The sequence below is a fragment of the Calliphora vicina genome, chromosome 4 (genome assembly GCF_958450345.1).
Source record: "Calliphora vicina chromosome 4, idCalVici1.1, whole genome shotgun sequence".
Lineage (NCBI taxonomy): Eukaryota > Metazoa > Arthropoda > Insecta > Diptera > Calliphoridae > Calliphora > Calliphora vicina.
Window position 1 is genome coordinate 87,963,058 of NC_088783.1, and position 18,061 is coordinate 87,981,118.

General features: G+C 30.3%; 1 protein-coding gene across 2 annotated transcripts in view; it reads right to left on the bottom strand.

The window, feature by feature from the left end:
- The window catches only part of LOC135957050 (uncharacterized), a 43,713-nt gene extending 38,888 nt beyond the window's left edge, over positions 1 to 4,825 (bottom strand). The window contains exons 1-2 of one of the 2 annotated variants that reach the window (XM_065507706.1): positions 4,574 to 4,825; positions 3,871 to 4,483 (exon numbers count right to left, since the gene is read on the bottom strand). In XM_065507706.1, the coding sequence (XP_065363778.1) occupies positions 3,871 to 4,483; positions 4,574 to 4,754 (794 nt within the window). In that variant the 5' untranslated portion in view covers positions 4,755 to 4,825. The remainder of the gene's footprint in view (positions 1 to 3,870; positions 4,484 to 4,573) is intronic. The other variant, XM_065507707.1, reaches the window with a different exon arrangement.
- Positions 4,826 to 18,061: the final 13,236 nt, after the last annotated feature.

An 18,061-nucleotide genomic window follows, 5' to 3' on the forward strand; every position in this document is an offset into this window, starting at 1 on the left:
ATTTTTTAAAATCTAAAACTTTCTCCATATTTAGGTTATTGCATCATTTACTACCACCATCATTAACAGTATTGATTGATTCTAATTGGTCAAACCGACGAAAGAATTTTTCTGTAGAATATTCCCAGCATTAATTTGCTCTAATTGGGAAGACACAGGAAGAAATAGATGCAAAACTAAATTTGTTAAAAATTCAAAAGACCCACATAAAACCCCTACTTTTGATAGTTGGAGAATTTTTGTATGTTAAAAGTTTTAAGTTTAACTTAAAACTGTTACTCTTTATTGCGACGATCAAAGTATTTTTAAATGCTCACATAGGTATAATTTTAAAGATAATTTTGACCATTATGATACATATAATCATTAATTCTTGTATCAACTATTTATAATACCGTAATTGTAAGATTTTTTTCATTAAAATAAATAAAAATTAAAAACTAAATTTAAATTGTACTTTAGTTTTCAGACTATAAATTATATTTTTTAAATGTGATAAACAGGGACTTTAGGTCTATCATAGACAAGTTAAAGTATTAAGAACAGTTATCAATAAAATTAGTACCAAAATATCGTAATTATGATATTAATCTTATCTTTTCCATTTTTCCACAACAAACAACTTTCTTTTTTTAGATGTCCCGGTTACTTTTATTGTTTACGTTTTTTGGATTTTTTTTAAATTTTGTATGTCAGCTGTTCAGCGTTGCCACTTGTCTGTTTTTTGTTGTATATTGTATGAAAACATTTTCTACATTTGCGGTGGCACCCAGTTAAAGTCGGTTCAATTTAAAACATACTTTAATTTTGACTATGGTTGCAAATTAATAAAAAGCTGGTTTTTATTTTAAAATTGTTTTTAAAAAGAACCGACTTTAGTGTTTGACTATGATTATGGGCCATTGTTAAATAGTAAAGGTTGATTGTCAACAAATTTCTTTTTAGTGTTGATAAAAAAGCTATAGCGTCTGGAGCCACAGAAACGGAAATGCATATAGAAATATATGCATGTTTGAAATCAAATTTGTATTTTATTTATTTTATAAATATTTTAAATTTTATGGTTAACAATGCTAACAACTTTTTTAGTAATCAAAACGTCTATTTTTTTTGTTAATCTATTAACATAATGTACTTAAAATCAAGTATGTTTTTATTTTGTGATACATTTTTATAATATTAAAAATAATAGACAACAATACTTGTACCTAACAAAATATTTTCTTTACTAAAATTTTGTTTGGTTTTAACCCCCTGTCTATACTTGACAAATATTTATTATAACAATTAATGACGTTTGTTGTCAAGACAAAGTTGTTGTGCAAAAGCACTAACAATTTTGTCATAACGAAGCAATAATGCTAATAAATGGGGACTATACTGGATAATTTTTTATCATGACAACGATTTTGACGTTTATCATGATAAAAATTTATATTTTGAAAAAAAAATATTCATGAAACAGACTAGGAGTTCAAGTGCTCAATAACTCATCACGTTACAAGATTGGTAAGTATGTATGAACTTAAAATTATTTATTGTATTATTGTTAGGCTATTTTTTGGAAAAATCTTCAAAATTATGAAAAATAATCGTCAAATTCGTAACAAAAATTTTAAAAAATCATTATAAAATCGTCAAGAATTAAAATCATGTTGTATTCATTCAATTAAATTTTTTTTATAAAAATTTTATTTCTTTAAATTAAAAGCATCAATAAAACACTAAAGCTGAATTCACCCATGAGTTTCAGAAACATTTTTTGTTCGGAACAATTTTTTTTTATATGTAGTTTGGAGTCTCTCTCAAAAATAGAATGTCAAACTACATATAAAAAAAAATTGTTCCGAACAAAAAATGTTTCTGATACTCACGGGTGAATTCAGCTTAAAAATCTCGAATTTAACAACGATAAATTAAATTAACAGTATTTGTGTATTTGTAATTCAGTACATTGTTTTTGTTACTAAATATTTAATAATATTCACATAAAAACAATCTGAAGAACTATTTTTGAAATAGTCTTTTACAAATAAAAATTCTTCAAGGGTTTTTGTCTCAAAGAATTTCTAGTCTTAGTTTTATTTATATTTATTTGGCTAAAAATACTGATGAATTTTGTAAAACTATTAAGTCATTTACAAAATCAAAATCATTTTACAGATTCCAAACTACTGATATTTAGAAAATAATCCTCAAAAATATTTAGTTGCCATTTTCCACTTATAAGGAAAGACTCGATAGAATTAATTCTTAATTCCATTTTTGAAATCAAATTAAACTGTATCTCTTAACCATTCCGTTAATGAATTCATTATGAATTAATTCATAGGCTTAATTCATTTGTACTTCAAATGCATTGAATTCATTCCTATGAGAATTCCTTACGTAATCGTGAACATGTTCCTTTATTCAAATCCATTACAAAATTGCTTTAAACATGTTTTGAATGATTACATTTTTCTTCAACTAGATTTTGATTATATTTGAATATAAAAATTTTATGAATTTTGTTACAATTATGAATTAATTCAACGATTATAAATGAATTCTATTCATTTATTCTCGTTGAATTAATTCTAAAAAAAGAAAGAATTAGATATTGGGAATGGATGTATGGAATGAATGGCTGGCTATTTTTAATTTAAAATTAAATTATTAGAGAATTAAGCTATCATTAATTCGAAGCTCTGGCCGAATTACCGCATTCGATATCGAGTAAAATGCATCGTAATTTTGTTATTTGAGATTATAGCATTCGATATCGAGCAAGAATTTAGATATCGAAGTTATTTGTCGATACGATAGCTCATTAGATAACGAATGCGGTGCTTTGGCGCCTGCTTATGAGCCAGTAGCTTAGTTGAATATTAACTGATTTTTAGTGTCAAAGCGGATTTAGAAAGAAGAAACTGAGGCCTATTTAAGTAGCCTTGAGAAATCTTAATGTATTTCTCAAAAAAACGTTTTTTTATTGTACTCGACAACACCAACCAGAAAAATAGTTAATTCTTATTTGTATCTACAACAAATTGATTGTAAATTTCAATTGTACATTGAGAAATCTTTAGTTTTACATAAATTTCAAGAAAAACTTCCTCTCTATTTTATATACATATTTATTTTAATTTCTATAATAAAATTTAAGTGGAAAAATCGCCGAAATGTTAGCGAATTTACAAAAGAAATCGTCAAACGTCAAATCACTAAATTTACTCCAAAAAATCGTCAAAATGACGTAAAATCGTCACAACTAACACAACTGGTTGTTAGCTTCCTATGACAGAAATTTGGGAGAATATCACATAAATGGTAAGACGATTGATTTTCACAAATGAAATAATGTATTGTTACAATGGTAAGTAGTTGGAAAATACAATATTCCTTAAATCCTATACTCTTAAATCTCAAAATTGAATCTATTCCAAGAACGCCAAAGCAATGGCAGAGAAATAAAATCATTCTTTGATGCTGAACCTGAATACAAAACATCTCGGGCAATGTCAAATCGCATTCTTTGCCCAAAAGATTACAAATGTACGAAATTACACAAGGAGTCGGAAAGTGTTTGCTGTCCCGCTAAAAGTGCCGAAGAAAATAAGCCAGTTGAGCCTCGCCAACAAACGGGTAAGTTTAACATCTCAATTTTGTTAATGTTGGTGTTAAACTCACTCTTCATATCTCTTTTTAGTGTGCGAATATATTTTTTTATAATATTTTTCTATAGAAAATATTGTGTATAACAGTATTTTCTTTAGAAATTATTGTGTATAACAGTACTTTACTTTTTACTTATTTTTTCCGAATTAATTAAATTTTTAATTTCTGTTTCCCGGGAAACCTTAAACCGTAATTGAAACTCATACTTACACTGTATTGTATGCAGAGTAGCGGCCATTGTATACTCCATCCATTATTAATAATTCGTTTTTATGATTCGGCATTTCAGCTTGACACGAAAATACCTTGTCTTGGAATTCGCAGCCCAAAATTTCCGCACTATTTTGATCTTCTTGTGTTGCATTAGTGTATAGAGTGCTATTTTTAATGTCCACAAAAATGCGTTCTCGACTTTCTTCCATACGACCCCAATTGTACATGAAACACTCAAACATGCTGTTTGGATGAATAGACGTATACAACTCACATTGATGATGTGTCCCTCCATTATAAATATCAACTATTTTACAGTGTCTCGTGTACGATTCATGTTTGGAACATTTTACAGTGGATTTGCCGATTTCTAATTGCACTCGAGTGTCAAAATTAGTTTTCTGAGGTGGCAGAATTTTTATTGTTATTGAATCTTGTTCGGTATCACCATGCACACTTTCCGTTTCTAGTGTCCAAATGGCAGCCGAAGAAGCTGAAACATCCGAAACTCTTATACCACACAAATGTTCGGTATACGGAAGAATGTATTCGTTGCGTTCTGTTTTAATCGGTTCAGATGCATTTAATTCAATTCGCACTTTCTCGTAATCTGTTAAGGTAAATATAGTATATGCACATTGTATGTATATCGAATTTCCTTCTCAGTTTTTATTACATTTTTTTTTTGTCATAGATTTACCTCGAAATTTGAACCAACAATTTTTAATTTCGCCAAAACCTTTCGGTACTTCTAGATATGCAATAAATCCTTCACCACTCAATATGCTTAATGATGAACCCGGCCGTATTACCGCCTCAGTTGTTGAAATACTTGACCACAACAGTAACGGTAAAACGATTTTAGCGCATACCTTTAACATTCTTAATTCAAATGAATAATACGACTATTCTTACAGTAGTTCACTCAAATACTAAATATCTAACGTCTCTTTTTTTAATTTCTGCATTAACTCTATTGTTGCGATCTCCGAAAAGCAGCTTCATATTTCTCTAAATCGAAGGTGATAATCACTTAATATCATATACATATACACACAATTTAGTATTTTTTTTTTTAATATTAGTGGTCATCAATATAACTACTCGTACATGTTTATCTATCTATCCATCTATTATGTATAGCAATACTAAATTGGTATTATACCTTAAATTGTCATAACAAATAAATAATACTACCAGTATATTTACAAGTACATTGTTGTTTTAAATAAATAATACAATGATAAGATTCTCTCACAATTGTTGTTGACGCTGTTGTCAGTTGTGATTAAATGGTACTACCCGGTATAACAAATTAATTTCAATAGCACTGTTAATTGTTAAAGTCAACAATAAATATTACTAATATTTTAAGACATATGTATTTGAATTCCCTCCCCGAATGTCCAAATATAACATTGTTATTATTCTAAGTACAAATAACGTACTTAGATAACATAGTTTATAATGAAATTTCACAGTTATGTAAAATTTTCTATTTAAAATGGAAAAATAAAAACGAATTCTGAATATGCGATTTGAGAATTTTTGCCCTAAATTTTAATTTTACATAAAAAATAGGTGTTTTTTGAATGGACCTGGTCCCCTCGGTAAGAAAATTTTTTAATTTTTTTTCAATTAAAATATTTAATGAAAACTTAGCTTTCAGAAAGTATAAATTCCTTATACATCCTTTTAGAATTTTTTTGCGATAACTTAAAAAGAAAAAAAGTTCTTTTTTCCCAAAAAATTTGAGAAAAATCGGCCAAAAATTAGTCATTATTTTAAACAGTTGTTTTTCTATTTGACACATATATATGTTGTTATTCTAATGAAGGAAAACTGGAGAAAATCGGAATCAAAAAACTGGAGTAGGTTGGGTAAAAATGTTGAAAATTTAATTTTCAAATGCGAATATCACCTAAGTTATAAGAGATAATTGATAGCTACAACTAGGTCTTTTGTAGCGCTCGATGAAAAGATTTTATATGTATATGTATGTAACTTTTTTAAAATCGGAACACAAACGAAGAAATAGGATCGTTTTAAAAATGTAACATACCCGAGTTGTCCCACTTTGATAAGCCTTGGTCGCGACCCTGGTGGGCCCATGAGATCCTCGTTCAGAACTTAAACTCGATAACCTTGCGCATGTAAAATTTCATTCAAACCAATCTAACCATTTAGAAGTTACAGATTTATTTCCCTCTTTTTTTCTATACCACTATGTGTCGGTCACTTTAAAATTCGGTTACTGTAAAATATAAACATTGACTTACGATAAAATCTTACCCCCTATAATTTTGAAGTTATTAACAATTTTGATATTCTGTGAACACTAAAACATCAGTCGGTCCATAACATTTTAATTTTTGCAATAAAAAAAAAATTTTGAAAATGTCGCTTACGATAATTTGGCGCTAAGGGCTCGATATCACTGTTGCCATTTTGACGCTTTTCGGATATTTTATGACGATTTTTTTTGTATGGTTACCATTTTATTTTTACCAAATACCCTTTTTTAAAAAAGGGTATTTTTTGACGTTTTTTCCAAAATTTGTGGAGCTTTTTGTTACAACCATGTGATTTTGCAACAAATCAAACTTATAGAAGATCTGGGGGCTAATTATCGCAGTCGAACACGATCGAATACTTACTTGAATGTGCGATATTTTTATTTTTGGGATTCTCTTATTCGATATCGAATAAAATGTATTGAAAATTATAATGATTGTGCTCGATAAAGAACGAGTTTTTACTCGAACACTAATAAGAGTTCGAAATTTATTTCGATTACGAGTGCAAAAATTTGCCCCTTGAGTAGGGCAGTAGGGGGATCATTCCCCATAGGTGTACATCTGCCAACACCGATGTATTTAAAAATTTTGTTTTACTATAAAAATGTATCCATGTTTTGATTTGTTTGTATTGTTATTTTATTTTTAGTTTTTGTTTACTCCTAAGTTTAATTTAACTTTAATAATAAAATAAATAATTTAATTTAAAATTTTAACCTGCTTTATATATTTAAAGTTTTTTGCTTTTTTATCCGTTTTGGCACTAAAATTTAACACTTTTACCCGTTTTGAATGTGTTATTTGCAATGCATTAAACACTGAAGTTGCAGCCATGCGGCAGCTACTGAATTTATTTAAATTCAGCTGCAAAGCAAACAGCTGATTTATAATTCAGTGGTGTCAATTTAATTTTTTTGTTTTTCTTTAATAAAAAATGATGCCAAAGTAAGTAAGATTTAACCAATTAATTATAACCATATATGTATATATTATATATGGTTATAATTAATTATGTACCTGTTATTAATTTATATCAATATGGTTATCAGAAACTTGTCTTAATTAAGTAACAAAAATATATATTTTTTAAGCACTAATTTGATTTATATTTCTTATTATATTAGCAACACTATTCTGTTTTGTAGTTGACAAAAATAGAAATTAGCTTAATTCGGCTGCAGCGGCAAATGCAGTCGTGTGTTCGTGTAGCAGTGCTGTCGTCAAAATAATCGTCTTGTATTTTAATTTTGACAGATTGCAGTTGGTAGCCTGCTGTCTTCAATGTGTTTAATGCACAAAGCGAAAAGATACGTTTTCAAATTTTATGTTAAAATTTTACTTTTTTCCTTTTGGCGCTTTTTACCCCTTTTTCGTAATTTTTATACCCTTTTTTACTATACACATGACGCTTTTCTTCATGTCTAAAATGGCAAAACTGATTATATTCTCGGTTAAACCAAGGCGAATCTATAGATTCTATAATTTCGCCTTGGATCTATAAATTCGCCTTGTGTTAAACATGCCGTCAGCACAACCAGTGTTGCCACAACCTCAAAACGTTTGTAACCAAGTTTGTTTAAAAAAAATAACCCAAATGCTAAAAATGTAACCAAAAAAAATTTATTGTAAACGTCATGTTTTTATACTTCAAGATAAATTTTATGTCAAGATTTCACCATTTACAATATTATGAAAATTAGTTCTTTACCCGACATTGCCTCACGCATCAAAACACACATAATGTTCAAGTCAGTTATTTCATGAAGTACATTTTAAAAAAATTAAAAGATTTACATTCAGTAAAAATAATTGTATAAAATAAAAAAAAAAATATATTTAATTAAAAATTATTCCGGTAGATTTTTCTGAATATTTTGTGATTAAGGAGAAGAAAATTTTACATGATATTTTGTTGTTGGACAAGAGATTTGCGCAACTAAATTGCCTAGTGTGAATGGGGTCAAAAGCTTTTCAAATATTACACTTTTTCTGTGGTTTTGCTGAACATTTTTCATTTTAAAGATATCTGCATGCAGCCTGCGACATATGATATTGGTAATTTTTATTAGAGTATTTTTAATAAAATCTAAACAAATAGCTAAGGTTGAAGCTAGCTAACTAAATATTATATTTAAACTTTCTTGTTCACATATTTTTAATCTTATTCAATTTAAAGAATCGATCAGAGGAATTAAAATTGACATTTTAATTTGGCGCAGCGAAAAATATAATTGATAACACATATATGGGACATTTATTTTTAAAACTTTCTTTATTTTTTTGGGCAGCTCTTGTTTTTAAAATATCGCGGTTTTAATTTGTTTGGTTATTCTATATGTACATATAACCATTATTCTATTATACATTTATTTTTAAAACTTATCGCGGTTTTAATTTGTTTGGTTATTCTATATGTTTCTTCTTATTGTTTAAATATTCCATAAATTGAATAAAATGTATAAATAAATCTGATACAAAAAAATAGTAGTGTTTTTAATAATCTACTTTGATAAAAATTTTAAGATATTTTCACCAAAAACGCTGCGTATAGCCTAGTACTCTGTTCATATTTGCGAAAAATTATGGTTTTTTCATGCGAAAAATTTTACATGGTGTTTGACAGCTAGCTGTTGGTTTTAATTTCGTGCGAAAGAAGAGCTGCGTATGTTATTTCGTGTGGAAAAATAAGGTTGCCAGATTTATTTCACATGTTTTCCACAATAAAAACAGAGTACTACTTTTGCGAAATTATTTCGCATATATTTCATTCCAAATATTTTATATGTAGTTTGACAGCATTTCGCACGAAATTTTGAACAGAGTACCTAGCTTATGACGTAAATACAAAATTCAAATTTATATTGCTGTAGTTAAATTTAAACGTGTATTAAGAAATAAGATCTAAGTACCTAAAAAATTAATTTGATGTAAAATTTCGGTGTATTATCTAAATCCATGGTAGGCGTTCATATTGTTGAGGTTACGATGATTTTCGTCAAACAACCCGAATGTGAACAATAGAGCGTAAAAATACACACAATTCATTCAGTTTCTTGATTTTGTTGTGGATATTTTATTTTTTACCCAAAAGAGCACACAAATTAAATGCCTCTTTTTGCGTACCACTGATCTAAATACATATTTCATTACATTTTTAACTAATTTTTCATTTTAATTAAAAACTATGTGCACTTTAATGTGCAGTATTAAATTTTTATTTAGGATAAAGCTAAAATAGTCAAATTTCAACATTCTTGAAATATCAGAAAAATATTCCAAAACATCTACCAGAATTACTATACTCAAAAGAAACATATGTATGTTTACGTAGACCAGTATCATGCTAACAAAAATTTCATATTCTAAGTTGTAGTACCCAAAATTTAGAGGAAAAAGGTCAAAAAATCGGATATGTAATGTGAATATAAAAACGGCGATATTTCGAAAACGCGAGTAGACTGGAAAAAACAAGTTTAAATAGTACTGAGGGTTCATCAACTCTTACAAAACGAAATTGAAATTTTCGGCACCAAAATGTCAGTTCCGCTTTGTAATTAAACCAATATTGGGAACTCATTTACATTCCTAAATCACAAAAATCGTAAATATCTTTTTAAAAAATTATTCGTTCTCAAATCTTTTGATATAATTTCAAAGAGCTTGAATTGCCAATCACGATAGATATAATTTGTATTACAACAAGTATTAACACATTTTTAGTCCTAGACTAAATATACGATCTCGTTAGGATCGTATATTGAAAAATCTGTCTATAAAAAAATGTTTTGAAAAAAGTAACCAAAATGGAAAATAAATACACATCTACACATCAGGAATAAAAATAAACAATTTTGGTTATAAATAACCAAAACGGCAACACTGAGCACAATATAAAAAAACCCGTGCAAATCGTCAACAACAAACAAACAAGTTTCCAACTTTGTACTGTGAAGCAGAATCAATTTGCAATTAAATCTGTCATTTCTAACAGGCTAATCCGATTGGCATGAAATTTCACAGAGGCGTAGCAGCGAAGTATTCGGGACCCTAAATAGGCTTGCCAGTATTGGGGATTTGTCCCCAAATATGGGGATTTTGTAATGATTTTGGGGACAGAAAATTTCGTTTGGGGACTGGGGATTTTATTGGGGATATATTAAAATATTTCGGGGATTTTATGGGGATAAATTATTTAGGATAGGTTTGTTTTTAGTACCGGTAATAGCAATAAGTTATCAATAATTGAACTTTATTTCATGTTCTTTAAATTGAAAATGGAGATGTTTAATGCTATTAAATGTGCGTATAATAACACTTAATATGTTACAATCTTTAAATCCAAATCAGTATCTCCAAAAAGTTGTCTAATTGTCGAATTTTATGTGCAGATCACAACAAATTTAGATGGTAAGGTTAAATTGAATTTACAATCGGTTATTCTCAACTCGGTTTATCTTTGGATGAATATTATCAAAAGTAACTTTGACTAATTTATAAGAATTTTGGTTTGAAGGAACTTTCTTAATATTTTAACAACTAATTTGATCGGGTATTGGCCAATTAATTTAATATGAAGTTTAGTTTTTGTGAAAATTTCAAGAAAAACAATATTTGGGGATTTTTGATCAATGATAAATTGTTCAACGCAGTTTATCTAAAATCAAAGTTTTTAATATATTCTTAAAGCCCTTGATATAAATCATACTGCCGTATACTAAATTATTGTCTGTCCTTTTCAAATAATGTTTCCCTAAAACCCCGAAAATATGCTACATGTTTCACCCTCAATTTTATCAATGGGTTAGAAAGGCACAATATTGTTACGTTTTAACCTTTTCAAAACGCTGGTTTATTTCCTTTAAATAAACCGGATACTTTTGATTGCAAATAAAAGCCGTTTAGTAGTTTAAAAATTGTAACAACTCTTTATTTATTTAAAATGTACAACAACAACAGAATTAAATAGCCACTCAATGTTTTCTTATACACGTTTATAAATTCTCAGAATTACAGACACAATTTATAATGTACACGAATTTACTTTGAAAACAAACACAACACACTTTAAGGCACTTAGATGATGTTTTCTCGAAAAGCGTCTCTGATCAACTCACTAACGACTGCAACCTCTGCCACTATTTATAACACTGCATTACCATCTAGAAAGCTCTTTAACTGTCAAAGTTCGAATATTCTAGATCATACGCCATCTGTGGTGTACTTTCTACAATGTTCTTTAACTGATTATTCGAACTCGAATACAGCGTTGCCAACTTACAATCAAATCAACTGAAAGCTTTTATTTAACAATGCCCACAGATATGTTACAGTTTTACAGCACTGTTACTTAAAAGCATTATGCTACTTTTAAATCAGCCGTTAAAATCGTTATATTTGAATTCAAATATAATTTTGTAACAATATTTTAAACAGATTTTCTTGATATTGTTTTTGAAGTTCGTTTGTGTAAGGAAATAGTTTTTGTATTTATACCCTACACCATGACACAACAATATAAGGTAAACTCAGTAGAAAATAATTCTCAATTATACAATTATTGTAACGTCAAACAAAAGAAAACATGAAAAAATATGAAAAAAATCAAAGTTTGTCGTTATAGGGGTAAATATTGAAAACTCTCCCTAGTGATTCTACCTTCTACAATTATTGTATCATGCCCTACACCGGAAATTCTCCCGACTCGGTTGCTACAAATGGCTGAGATATAAGGAAAAACAGGATAACCTCGTTTTTTGATCGATATCCAATAATAGATATTTCAAAGACCTTTGCAATGGCGTATATATGTAAGCAGCGTTGCCACTCATAAAATATTTTTCCTACCAAATTTCAGATTAGAAACTACCAAAGCCTACAAAAACCTACCAAATTTTAAATATTTGTGAAATGCTATTTGGATTCCTTTCGAAATTAATAGTTAAATTAAAATTATATTATTGCTTCTATAGCATTCATCCTGAGGATGAATATTATTTAATTACACTACAATCATAAATATGTCACATCTAAAAATTGTGTGTGAAACGTTTTATAATTGACCGTAAGCCCCATATAAGGCCCATTTCTAAAACTTATTTTAAGGAGCATAAAACTCCTAAAAGTGTTGGTATCCCCACAAAATTCAACACAAATAAGTTTCATGGCGATCGGTACATAATTGGTCATAGCTGCCCACTTCTGAAAATCACTCACGAAAATAAATTATTGAAATTATAAAAGAAAAATGTTTTAGTTCACTATTTATTACTTCTTTTAACAATATACAATAATTTTGAAATATTTAAAATGTGTAAATTAAATGTATAATACGTTAAAAGTTTTAGTATTGCAAGGCCTTTGGCATTTTATGAACTGAACACTACTAAATACGTACACATTTACTTGACTAAACTAAAAATTTAAGATAATTCTGTCTTCATATTTTATAAATAATTTTATTATTTTGAATTAACATAGTTTTTTTGTTAAGTTTTTTGTTAATTTGTTCTTAAAAATACATATTCAAAAAACCTACCAAAATGCGACAAAAAACGGAACAAACCTACCAAACCCAAAAGTCAATTTGTTAACTTAAAACTACCAATTTTGGTCCAATTGGACCAAAGCGGCAACGCTGCTATCCACCGTAAAGCATGGTGGGGGTTAGGTGATGGTGTGGGGGTGTATGGCGGCAAGTGGCATATTTATTGATAGTTTGATGAGCAAAACCGATTACCTAAACATTCTTATAGAAAATATGGAACCTATCATTAGAAAATTAAATTTAGACCGAACCTGGATCTTCCAACAGGACAACTATCCGAAGCATACTTCTTAACTTGTTAAAGAATGGTTGTTGTATCATACACCGAAACAACTGGAACAACCCCCACAGTCACCGAACATTAATCCCATTGAACATCTGTGGTAGCATTTGGACAGACAGATCAGAAAATGAAATATTACCAGCAATGACTCTCTACACGAAATCCTGCAGGAAGAGTGGTTCAACATCCCAACATCGGTGACATCAAAATTGGTAGAAACAATGCCAAGGAGGCTTGAAACTGTTTTAAAACCCAAAAGATGTCAAATAAAATACTAAACACGTTTTTTCTTCTAATTTCCCTAAACTGTACACTTTCTTTTGACGCGTTAAAAATGGAGTATTTTTGGTTTTGTTGTTACTGTTTTTGTTGCAGTTGAACTAGTTTAGTTTTTTGTTTATATATTGAAAGAGAACAATTAAATGTTTTGTTAAATATACTAGAACTGGAGAACAAATAGTGTTTTTTTATTAGCGCATTCCATTGCGTCTTACATGAAGTTGCATCTTTTTCCTACGTAAGATGAAATTCTGCTGCGATTTTTCTGAATGTAGTGAATTTACTTTACACCTACTTCCATCCATCATTACCAGGGCAACCAAAAATATGCAATATCATATTTTTTGCTGTGCGTCGTATAAATATATGAGTTAGTTATATATCCGTTTCAGACAATTTTAAGAATTTTGGCATCGATTTGTTAGTGCATAATTTTGCATATTTTGCTCTTTACTGCATATTTTAGCATATTTTGCGTTTTTTAGCATATTTTTGCATATTTAACTCATAACTGCATATTTTTGTTGCATATTTTCTTTTATTTTTCATTATTTTATTTTCCTGTTATAATTTTATTGTTTGTATTGTAATTTTTCATTTCTATATTTCACTATTTTGTCTAAGCCACTTAAATACAAAAATAGAGTACCCATTATCGACTTATCTTCATAGAATTTTCGTTGACTTAAGGGTGCTTAGTTTCCATATATTTCAATTAAACTAAAAATATACACACACAAATATTAAAATTTAACAAATAGCAAAAATACGTAAAAAATTTAAATTAAATTCCAAAATTGTATGTTATTATGGGCAACTTCATAACAAATTTTTGGATACATTTAAAAGAAGGAATTTAAGGCAGCTTGAGACAGTTATGGTTGGGCATTAATAGTTTACCACTAATGTAAAATTGAATAAGTATTCAACAGATGTTCAGAATATTAAGATCCATCGAAAATTTCGCGTTCAAAACCCGTTGATATATGTATTTACATAACTTGTAAAATAAAAGTTATTAAGAAATCATTAAAAAACAATATACGTGGATATCGATAGACGATACAATGGATAAGAAAGGAAGAAACATGGGAATTTTGGGTCCCAATGATAAAACTTGAATAAAAAGTTTTTTTTATATTTTTTTAATTGCAGTCATTCCACTATTGTAAGGCTTTTTTGTAATTCTATTTAAATTTTAGAAGCCGTATTCAGATATTAATCTAGATACATGATGAATGCTCCAAAATCCATTTAAATTTTTACCAAAAAATGACACAGGCTATTCATAGAGTTTTTGAAACATTATTTAAATGGTAAAAAATATATATAGAATAGAAACATTTCGAGAAATTGATTGGGTACATCCTCAGTAGGGATCCTATAAACATTGGGACACATGGATTGAGAAAGTAAAATATTATGCCACTAATTACTAAAAAAAGTTTGAAGTATTACGCAGTTTAAAAGATGAGACAAATCAATTGATTAAGATTGTCTAAGAAACTCAAAAATCTAAAACAAAGATTTAGTTTAAAAATTTTAAAACTTAAGTAAACACATAGTAATTTATTGCTAAATATAATAAAATGAATTGAATCAAACTATTTTCACGTAGTGCCAAATTCACTAAAATCGAAATTTAATCCTATAATAACCAATTTTAATTTATGAGCTCAATATTTTATTTACTTCATAAATATTTTTTTAATGAAATTTCGAAATCAAACAATAACCAACTATTTTTATGTGCATATTTTTTATATTTTAAGAGCATATTTTTCGTTTTTAAGTGCATATTTTATGCGCATAAAACACTTTTTTTAGAGCATATTTTTGGTTGCCCTGATCATTACTGTTTGCGTTCATCCCAGTGAACCAAATATCTCTTTCAATACGTTTATCCACCAATGTATTGCGCTCTGAATCGCTCCCTACAAAAATGCTAAAAATATGTTTTTGTCCAAATATAATTACATATGTTTAATTATACTTACATGTAACATAATTTGTTTACATTTTTTTGCAGGTGGCTCGCTTTCCATTTTTTTAATTCAAAATTATTTCGATATTTTTATTTTAATTTTTCAATTTAAACTTTGAATTTCTGCTTTTCAGATATTTTAAATCAAATGTCAAAAATTCTACTAGCCCCCAGGCCTAGTGAAATTTTATTCACCTCAGAAGTGTCAAAATTTTACTTTCTACAATACTTTGATTCCGTTTCACACACGCCCTTAATATGAATTTCAAATTGATATTTAAGATCGAGAAAGCCTTGAGAATTACGTTTACTACGAATATCAAGAGAAATTTTAAAATTTTTGACTTTGTGTTTGTTAGAATAAGAATAATAAAAAACAAAAATTAAAATGTCCAAAAATTTACAAAACAATATTTTATTTATGTTTGTAAAAATTAAAAGACCAGATTTTGTGGTTGGACTAATTATATTTAAATTATCTTGGTAATCAGTTAAATCGATCCATAAATGGCTGAGATATACTATTTTTTCGACCAATAAAAAATACAAATACAGGTAGGCCTCCATTTAGTCTATCGTCCTTCCTCTTGAAAACCATGGAAAGGTTGATTGATCTGCACCTTCGTTCATCGATTAACCCGAACCGACTATCCTTGTCTCAACATGCCTACATGTAGGGCAGATCTGTTGAGACTGCTTTACATTCGCTTGTGGGATTCGTAGAGAAATCACTCGAGCACAGGGAATATACATTGGTGGCCTTCTTGGATATTGAGGGGCCTTTAACAAGGTGACGCCAGAGACGATCCTTTCGGGTCTAGGCGATCTGGATATATATCAATCTATTATCTGCTTCATAGGTAGACTTATGACCAATAGAGTCATTATCTCTTCTATGGGAACTGCTACTATTTTTAGATTAGCGAACCGAGGCACTCCACAGGGAGGGGTTTTATCTCCACTCTTGTGGAATCTTGCCATTAATACATTACTCATGAAATTAGATTCCATGAAGTGCAAAACTGTTGCATATGCTGATTATGTTGCCGTAGCTGTTTGTGGGAAACACCTGGACACATTATCACAATGCCTACAAACTTCACTTAGTACACTCAGCCAGTGGAGCACTGCTAGTGGACTGGGTGTGAATCCTGGGAAAACGGAGCTTGTGCTTTTCTCCAGAAGGTACAAAATCCCCTCGTTCCCACTACCGCGCCCTAACGGAGTGGAACTTAAGCTCTCGGATAGTGCTAAGTATCTGGAAATTATTCTAGACTCTAAGCTATCCTGGAGCCAGAATATTCATGCGAGAGCGTTCAAGGCGGCTATCGCCATATATGCCTGCAGAAGGGCCATTGGGAGTACCTGGGGAATAAGCCATAGGAATGCGAAATGGATTGTCGATATTCGATACTAATGTATGGAGCACTAGTTTGGTGGGAGGCTCTAAGTAAATCCACCTACTGTGGGATAATTTAGAGAATCCTGCGAATATCTGCACTAATGATTACGGGTGCGGTGCGCAGTACTCCGTCTCGTGCTCTGTTTGTAATGATGCACTGGCTACCGGCTGGTCTAATGGCCAAACAATTGGCCATCAATTCGGCGGTTAGGTTAAGTACTGTAGGAGCATGGAGGTCCAGATGTACTGGCCATGCGTCTATTTTGGGTATCCCTATTAATATTGACTACTGCACTCCCTTACCCTTTATTGACAGGCGCTTCTCTGTGTCATTGGCTGGCGAGTCTCCTTTCTCTATGGACACGCTTGTCATATACACAGATGGCTCCAAGTTTTATATTCCCCATCTTCAGAAGAGGGTGTGTTTCAGGCTACATGACCAATGTAGTGTAATTCAAGCTGAGATTTCAGCGATCAAAAGGGCTGTACACTGGATGAAGTACTATAGGCTATTTGGTGTGAATATCTGAATCTGTACCGACAGCAAACCTGCTATCAAATCCCTATCTGGCGTCTACTCGACATCCAGATTGGTACATGAATGCCGGGTATCTCTTAATGAGATGGCGAGACATTCTAACCTGGAGTTATTCTGGGTGCCTGGTCACTCTGGTGTACCTGGCAATGCTATTGCGGATGAACTGGCCAAAAGAGGCTCACGTCTACAAATTGACGAGATCGATCACTTGGTCGGTTTGCCGCTATCTTGCTGTAAGTCAACCATACAGCGTAAATTATTTGAGTGTGCTCAGCTCAGATGGTCTAATTTGACAAATTGCTCGATATCGAGACTCACTTGGCCCGTATTTGACCATCATAGGTCAATGTCCCTCACGGGGCTACCTCGGGCTAGGCTACGAGCTCTGATATCAGTGCTCACGGGGCATTGCTTGATAGGTGCGCATGCTAGGAGATTGAATACTCCATACAATGACTTCTGTAGGAGTTGCCATGATGAAGACGAGGATGAGACAATTTAACATCTCCTCTGTCTTTGCCCTGCCCTAGCAGGGGTGCGGACTGCGACAATAGGTAGTCCATTTTTGCACGACCTAGCGGATCTATCTACTCTGGATGTCAGGAGGATGGATTCGTTCATTTGTGCGTCAGGTTAGTTCAGCATTGAACCCATTTCTGACATGTGAAGGGGTAACACAAAGGGACCAATTTAATGGACCCAAGTGAGCTGGTTGATAACTAGCTGCCTTTATAACCTAACCTAGGCCTCCATTTACGCGGTTTGTTGGGCCCAAAAAAATAGCGTGTAAATCAAATTATACTTTAAATAAACTTATTTTATTTGTTCTTTTAAAAACTTACTTAAAACAAAAGTAAAGTA